This window comes from Octopus bimaculoides, chromosome 1 (assembly GCF_001194135.2).
Source record: "Octopus bimaculoides isolate UCB-OBI-ISO-001 chromosome 1, ASM119413v2, whole genome shotgun sequence".
In the NCBI taxonomy this organism is placed as follows: Eukaryota; Metazoa; Mollusca; class Cephalopoda; order Octopoda; family Octopodidae; genus Octopus; species Octopus bimaculoides.
Genome location: NC_068981.1, coordinates 87,540,618 through 87,549,790, shown reverse-complemented (window position 1 = coordinate 87,549,790; position 9,173 = coordinate 87,540,618). Strand labels below are relative to the sequence as shown.

Here is a 9,173-nt window from a genome sequence, read left to right as displayed (position 1 = left end):
ATCTCTAGAAGCTTTAGCAAAAAATCACAACTTCTATTGGTAAATTATACATTGATATGGCCTGCCTTAAGACCTAATATTATACTATAATATACTATAATACCTGGTCATACTGCAATTTATAACTCATTTAAACCAGAGAAACGTGTGTCTTGGATAATGTGTACATCTTAGAGCATTATTTGTTAGTTTATTTATCAACTTACCCTTAGAGGATAATATAAAATATAGTTCTAAATTACATAACGAACAATATCTCCTACCTTTGTCATACGGGAAAGACCTCCCAATGATTGACCATTCTAACGAATATTGCTTTTTTTGTTCTTTCAGTTCCCAAATGAATTTACTAAGACTAGTACTTGCTATTTTACTTCTATCTCTAAAGGTACTATCATGATTAGATAATCTTTTACAGATTTGTCCCAAAGTATACCCCAGGTATCGGCTAACATCTGTCTGAGTCCTTACCTTACATTGATAAACTACATTTCTAACTCTCGCATTAGGGCCTTCAAACTTCAATCTTCTGGGGTTGACCTCTGTTACTATAATCATATTCCGATTATTATTACTATTATTGTTATTATTATTATCATTTATATCAGGGTTCATATCGCTATCCTCCCCAATTACTTATACAGAAATGTTGACATAGGAATAAATTTCAATAGTAAAAGAATAAATCAATAAGAATGTGTCTGTGTGTATATAAACTGTAAGAGCATTCAGGAAATAGATTCTCTCCAATGCCTAGATGGCTCCCTGAATGTAAATGATAGCTTTTGTTGCCTAGGTAACCAAATTAGTTGTAAGGTGGATATACTGAGAGTATGGTAGCTAGAATAAGATTGGGCTAGAGAACAATTGACATGTATGTGAAATGCACTACTGCACAGCAATGACCCATGGGCCTTAAGGGTGGAAGACATACAAAGTTTTGAAATAAATGAACTCACCATACTTCACTGGATGTGTCATGTTAGTGTGCATAAACAACAAAGTACAAATGAATTGAGAGATAAACTGGGTATAAGAGAAATCAGCTGTAGTGTGCAAGAGAAGAGATGGTACTGGTACGGGCACGTGATGGGAATGAAAGATGAGTGCTCAAAGTGAATGGGACTTGTGGGAGAGTGAGACCTAGTAAGACTTGAGACGAGGTGGTGAAAAATGATCTTGGTATGTTATATCTGATGAAGGAGTGTATTGAAAATTGTATTGACTGGTGATATTCAGTGCTGCAGAAGGCCCTGATATCCCCGTCAAGCTTAGAGTGTGCATCCCTCTATCTGCAGTGCCTTTTCTTTACTCTCTGTGCATGCATCTCTATGTACCCTTGATCTATTGTCCATTCCATACCCTTGCAACTCAGACCAGCTATTCTATTAACTGTTGTGCCTATTCTACTCCCTTTCATTTCCTCTTCTCACAATGCCTTAACTGAGAGGAAAGTACTCAATTTTTACATATTGAATATTTTCCTTCCTCAAACCTTCACCATCTACATCCTGCTACCATTCCTTCTTCTTATATCAAAAGTCATGGTCCTTCAATGGGGAGGGATTGCATGGTGGAAACCTTTACGCACCTTCCTTGACTCATCTGTCATCATGCTCTTTTGGACATGCTACCTTGAAAATATACTCTAGCCTTACATTGTCATCTTATGTACCTTTCCTTTGCACCTCTCTGTCTACCCATAGTAATATTATATCTCTTCCTACTCAACACCCTCTCATTCTCCTCTAATCACTGACTCTCAGTTACTTATCTTCTGACATCATTTCCTTTACCTTCCCCATTCTCCTCCCATTACCCACTTCTATCTTATCTTTCCTTCATGTACCACTTTGCCCACACATTCACATAGCAGATAGTATAGCACACTAAATATCTCTTACTTTACCCATCCTGCTGTCTTATTGTTCTTTTTCAATTGTCCACTTATGCTACTTTCCACTTCCCTGTTATAGCCCACTTCTGTCTAACAGTGTTCCTACCCTTACTCAACAATAAACCTATGTAACACCAACAATATCAATATCTTTGACCCTGACAAACCCATCTAACTGACCTGTCCCATCACTGGTCAACCTGCTCGACCCATCCTATTACCATTGCCTCATTATCCCCTCCTCCTCATTGGTACTAACCCCTGACGTCACTCTTCCCCTCCTCTCTCCTCTGCTACTCCCATCTGAACATTGTTTATTCTGTTATTTGCTCTATCCCCATCTTTTCACAATAATCCTGTTCTTTTCCTTCATGGAGTACTCTCTTTCTGTTTGTAAGCTACAAGGCAACCCCAATGGTGCTGGTGCCATAAAAAGCACCCAGCACATGCTAAGCTAAGTGTTTGGTAATCAATTTGGACAGTGATAACACAGGGCTTGAGAGGTCTTTTTCGTCTTGCTGATGGCAAGGCAACTGCAATGGTGCTGGTATCATGACAAAAATGCACCCAGTACACTCTGTAAGGTAGCTGGTGTGAGGAAAGAAATTGAGCCATTTCAAAGGATGTGACATTGATTCAATGGTTGAAGGTAGAGTTTACAAAAGAGATGTAGAGATGTAGTTTGGTTTGTTGTGGTAGAGCGTGTGAAAAGTTTTCTTGTTAAGTGTGGGTGGGACGCACAGCGCTTCTAGAACTGTTTTGCTGATGTGGGCAGGTGTCTTCTACTATAGCCTGGGCTGACCAAGGCTATGTGAGTGGAAAAAAAAACAATAGAAAAAGTGAGGAGACAGCATGGGAGGGGGAGGTAAATGAAAAGATAATGTCAGGGTATTCGTGAGAGAAAATCAAAGTGATAAGAAAAGGGAAGATGTGGAGTTTGAGTAAGAGGAGATGAAGTGTTATCCAAATTGCATATAGGTGCGGAGGAGAAATAGATATGATGATGAGGAGGAACAAGAGTATATCTTTAACCCTTTAGCATTTAAACTGGCCATATCTGGCCAAAGTATTCTACTTGTCTTATGCTCAAACTGGTCAGATCTGGCCTCTCACACCAACCTTACAATATCATTCTAAAAATTATCAGTTACCCCATCAAAACCTCAAAGCTATTAGATAATGCATGAATAATTCAAAACAAAGTGAATAAAATGCATTACATTTGACAGAGAAATGTGAATGCTAAAGGGTTAAGATAACATCCAGGAGAGCCAGAATATTGAGTGTGTTGATGAGTGATTCCATGCCAATTAATCAAGATACTTTTTTTTCTTTATTAATATGGTTTAAGCATGTTTGGACATGTAGAAACAGCATCATCTCAGATAGGAGAGTAATATTATCCCATTGTTGATCTCACTTTGGTTTCATAGATAATTAGCAACTGTTGGTGGCTGAGGAATTTTCTGGCTCTAAAATAGAAGGCCAACTTTTACTATATTGTGGGTATTAGAGATTATCAATAACTGTTGGACACAACATTTATATGTTTTAATTACCAATATTACTAAAATCATTTCTTTGTAGCAGATATTACAACATTCTTTTACATAATGTGGATATTATCCCTCAATTTAAGGAAAGAACTAGTAGTAAAAAAATGTTCAATTTGACAAAGGAAATGTGCCATATTGAATGAAAAAATTTTGTAGCTTTATATGAATCTAAAACAAATAATACTTGTTCTTTGTCTTTTGTAATCTCAGATATTTTCATATTTTATGTCGGTTATAAGTCATTCTGTTATTTTAAATTTGTCTATTGTAATATTTTAACCCTTTGTCTGCCTCATTAAATTTCACTGTTTTCTACAGTTAACCATAATAAAATTTTGAGTGGCTGTATCCACTTTCTGCATTCAAAGAGTTAAAGAACTTAACAATCTACTAATAAAATTATATTTCATAATCATAATAGTATTTGTTTTTGAAATACTTTATTGAAATTTCAATTATCTCTCATTTTGATTAAAATAATTTATATATTTTTGAATAATTAATTCTACCTTTCTTTTCTTTTTATTTTGTAGTTACCAGCTAATATGGTACAATTAAAAATATCTCGCTCCTGACAGACTTGGAAGAAACAGAAATACCTCATCAGAATGGAGAAGATGGAAACATATCATTAATAAATTATTGAAAGTTGGCAAAAAGCACTAAAAATTCCAAAATGACATTCACCTGGAAATGGCAAGATTTGTGTGGAAAGGGAAAGAATTTTACTGAGTGGCGAGCTGGGGATTTTGGCTATTGCTTTGAACAACTAGCAATCATCTGTCCAACTCATCTCATTCTTGCAATCTGCAGTGTTTATTTTGCAGCTGCAGCTCAAGATAATAATCGCAATCTTGGAGAAATTCTCTCACCGCCATGGTTTCTAATCTTACGTGTTTTGGTCACTGTCTTGCTAATGATCATTCCAATAACTGGAGTTACTCTTTCTACGTTATTAAATTACCAGAAGCTAAGTATCATGGATGGTGTTACAGAATGCATCATTGCTTTCACATGGTTGACTAATTTGGTTTTCTTATGGTATCTCCGAGAAGTATATTGGCTGAGCTTACGTGGACCAGTCATAATGAATTTGGCTGTCTTACTTACGCTTGCATCTCGTATTATTCAGACTCGTAGTGTGGCACTGCATCATCTGATTCATCCAAATTTAAATAATCCAATTGAGGAGTATACAGTGTATATATCATTAGCATTTCATTGCTTGTATCTTGTTTCAATTTTGCCCTCAAGGCGGCGTGAAGATATACCTGGCCAGTCTTTCCTCATTAATTATGATCCCTTAGAAACTGAACCTCTAATATCAGATCATGTTAATAATTATGGTGGTATACAAGTTGATCATAGTCAAGTAGAAATTGCAGAAGATGGATCCAGTTGTTTTTCCCGTTTATCCTTCCATTGGGTACAACCTATGATGCGGCGTGGAACAAGAAGTAAAATTGCCTCTGTAGGAGACTTACATCATCTACCTCGACGTCTTCGAACACACACAATTGTGCAGAATTTTAGTAACAGTTTAATTCAATACATACTAAGCAAAGGAAGAGCTCAAAGTCAAACAGATCCTTTCTGGGACAACAATGAGGAATCTATCAATAGTTTTTCTGCATCACCTTCCATTGCTATTCAAGATCCATCTTCCCAAAATTGTGGAAAACATTCTCTCCTTAAAACTTTATTCAAAGAATATGGTAATGAATATATTCTTATAGGCATCTTGAAAATCTTTACAGACGTTTTAAGTTTTTCTGGTCCAATTCTTCTCAACTACCTTATTTCTTTTATGGAAAACAGTAAAACCAAAGAATCTGATGGAATATTTTATGCCTGCACACTTTTTCTCACTTCTTTGATTGGATCATTCTGTTCCTCACAATTCACATATCGTATACAAGTACTTCAGTTCAAAGTTCGAGCTGCTATTATAACTACATTATACAAAAAAGTTTTGTCTGTAAACAATGTTCTGATGTCTGAATTTTCCGCTGGGAAGATTGTTAATTTTATGAGTACTGATACTGATCGGATTGTTAATTTTTGTGTAAGTTTTCACCAACTATGGAGCTTACCCTTAAAAGTTGCAATAGCTCTGTTCCTTCTCTATCAGCAAATTGGACTTTCTTTTTTAGCTGGTTTAACTTTCACACTTGTAATTATTCCAGTTAACCGATGGTTAGCATTTAAAATCCAAGATATTAGCAAGCTTAATATGTTGCAGAAAGATGCTCGTGTTAAAGTAAGTAACTTTGTACACAGTTTTCTTTTATGAATGTATTATTTATTTATGTGATGAGTAATTAATTCCACATGATGAAGTTATTAACAAGTTTCCCTACATAGAGATCCAATAACCTTCCTTAAGAGTAGTGAGTAACACTTTGCAATAATTAGTTATTAAATGATAATACTTACTAATACTTGTGTCGGTATTCATCCAGACTGAGTTGAGCTGGCCCCAATCAATAAATTCACAGCATCATGAGCAAAAGCCATCTATACCTGGTAATCACAACTGTCCAACTTAGAGATCATCAACCAGCTATAATTCAGATTGCAGACACCATACACATATGAACTTCAGTAACTCAATACCTGATTTGATCATTTTAGTCCATATTTTCATCTGTCCATGTTGCCATTTATGCCAGCCCAGAAGGGACTCTATTCTGACTGCATTGCAGATGAGTTTCCTGTGGACAACTGAATGTGTGATCAACCAAAGGCAGTACAAGAGTTTGACATAAAATCCAAAGTGTTGCTTTCATCATTAATACTGCTTATGTCTATCTTAGGTAGAGCATTTTAAAGACCTCTGAATACTTTTATTCTGCTATTAGGTAAGCATATCCCCAGTAGCTACATGTCAACTGTAAAAATGTATAATTAGCCTCATTAATCTTTTCACTGTGAAATTAAATTTCTTGGTCATTCCTGTAATAATGTTAAACATCTACCAAAAAATAGAATTGATATTTTCTGCGAGTCATGTTATGTTAATAAACTTGAGATATCTCAACAGAAAATAGCCTCAAAGATGAAATTCCTTAACAAAATATAGATTAGTACATAAACTTTAGGTTAGTTCAAATATGTATTTACACATTACAATATAACTCTGAAATGGAAACATCTCACTTTTTTATAACTAACCAAAAAAAAGACTTTATAAGAAAACCTTTTTATATTGCTTTTTTTTTAAAAATCTAATAATGCATAATTTGATTTCTTCATTTTCTAAGGTATTTCTGAGGTCTTCAATTTTGATGACAATGTTTGAGAATGATATTTTTTGAAAAGTAATTGTAAGCCTTCCACAAAAGAAGCCTATTTTTTCACACAGAAAATCTATTCCTGCTGAAGATTTCAGGACTTCTTTTATGTACATGGTTACTTTAATCTAAAATTTTTCTTAGTTTTTTTGTTTTTTTTGATAGTTTTAGAAAGAATGACAATGCTCTATATTGAACTTGTTTAGTTTGGAAGAGTTTTAAAAAAAAATTATATAACCCCGTACAATTCAATGGGCTGGTGTTTGCCTCTATTTTCTTTGGTGCCAAGTGAATGAGATAAGATGCTGGTCTATCACAGGCAACTTTTCATACAACAGAAATAGAACTCATCATTGCAAGCCTACAAAACCTTGCCAGTTTTACAGAAAAATAGCTGCTTACAACAGAGAGTTACTCTTTGCAGTACCTGCTTAGATATAAATGGATTTATCTGTTGGGAGTTATATGTCTAGGATTTGGGTACAACAGAATGCTGGTGACAGGGTACAAACTGATGACTTCTCAACTGGCTGTCTGATACCTGTCAGCATGTTTCCCCCATTATTTTGAAGTTTAACATTATAAGATAATTAGTTAATTTTGATGTGGTTAGTATTTAATCTAAAATCATTGATTATTAATGGGAATATCATGAGAGGTGGAAGTTGTGAAAGCTGTAGCCTAAGGAGGGAAAATACTTTAACTCTCTGGCATTCAGATTACTATGTCAAATGAAATGCTTATTTATTCACATTGATTTGGATTAGTCATATTACCTTGTAGCATTAAGATTTCAATGGCATGATTGATAATTTTGAAAGTAATATTGTAGGGTGTGAGAGGCCAGATCTGGTTGGTTTGAAGATAAAACAGATCATTTTGATCAGATATGTCTAGTTTAAATGCCAAAAGGTTAAGGTAGAATTTCCTAGTATAATGGTTTTGAGTATGATGAATATATTTCAAAAGAAGTAGGGAGTTGGTTGTAGATGCCTTTTCAAATGTCTGAATTGTACTTCATAGAAAAGAGAATCTAGGCACTGAAATATATATATTTCTGCTCAGAGATGAATTACCATTTGTCACTAAAAAGGAAAAAAAAAAAAAAGACTTTGATTCAGATTTAATTATATTAACATGGTGAGCTTTCCAGAAGTTAGTAGACATAACAAGATTACTTTTGAAAGAATTTATGATATTTTGTAATACGTTTTCTTAAACAGAATTTATTTCTGTTGTGTATATTATCTTTCTTGTGGAATACTACTTTTGATTTTATAAATCTTCCTGTGCATTACTTATCAGTGTCACTTGGCTCATCTTAGTGTTCAATACTGAGCTCAGTTTCTCCAGTTGGCATGGGAAAGGCAAACATAAATCACTCCAGGATATACTCTCTTGGACTGCTAGTGAATCTCATGAAGTCATTGGTTTATAATACATCTCCTTCAATAGTTTTGTTGATTAGCTACACACTGGAAATAATCTACGATAAGGTGGATTTGTAAAGGCTATCAATTATTTGTGCTATTGTAATACTATTTGTTTTGCATTATTGTTGTTTTCATTTTATGTTTATTAATGATGTAGATATTAAAAAGTAAAGAAAACCTTTTAGCAACACAGGTGAGAAATCAGGCAAAATATGTAAGGTAATACCAATAAATTTTAACAAAGACAAGATATTGTATTAGCTTACAGGGTTGTTTATTGCTTCTAATATATTTCAAGAAAAATTTCCCTCATCAAATATAAGAAAGAAAATAATCCAAGAGGCACAATACACCAGAATGGCCTGCTGATTATAATGCTTTTTTCTCCAAACTCTTGTGTTATTTTCTTCTTTATATTTGATAAGATTTATCTTTCATGAAATACACTTGTATCATTAAACAACCCATGTAAGATAATACAACATGCTGTATTTGTTTTTATTTATTGACATCCTCTTACATCATCATCATCATCATCATTGTTTAACGTCCGCCTTCCATGCTAGCATGGGTTGGACGATTTGACTGAGGACTGGTGAAACCGGATGGCAACACCAGGCTCCAATCTAATTTGGCAGAGTTTCTACAGCTGGATGCCCTTCCTAATGCCAACCACTCAGAGAGTGTAGTGGGTGCTTTTACGTGTCACCTGCACGAAGGCCAGTCAGGCGGTACTGGCAACGGCCACGCTCGAAATGGTGTCTTTTATGTGCCACCCGCACAAAAGCCAGTCCAGGGGCACTGGCAACGATCTCGCTCGAAAGATTTCATGTGTTGCCCGCACATGAGCCAGTCCAGGGGCACTGGCAATGATCCTGCTCGATATATTTCATGTGTCACCCATACATGAGCCAGTCCAGGGGCACCGGCAACGATCTCGCCCGAAAAACCTCATGTGTCAGCCGCACAAGAGCCAGTCCAGGGGCACTGGCAA

The 9,173-nt window shown here is 35.2% G+C and overlaps 1 protein-coding gene across 4 annotated transcripts in view; it reads left to right on the top strand.

Moving 5' to 3' along the window:
* LOC106876322 (ATP-binding cassette sub-family C member 10) overlaps positions 1-9,173 on the top strand; it is a 52,589-nt gene that overhangs the window by 14,272 nt on the left and 29,144 nt on the right. For all 4 annotated transcript variants that reach the window (XM_052968042.1, XM_052968040.1, XM_014924822.2 and 1 more), the window contains exon 2: positions 3,987-5,713. In XM_052968042.1, coding sequence (XP_052824002.1) covers positions 4,130-5,713 — 1,584 coding nt within the window. In that variant the 5' untranslated portion in view covers positions 3,987-4,129. The remainder of the gene's footprint in view (positions 1-3,986; positions 5,714-9,173) is intronic.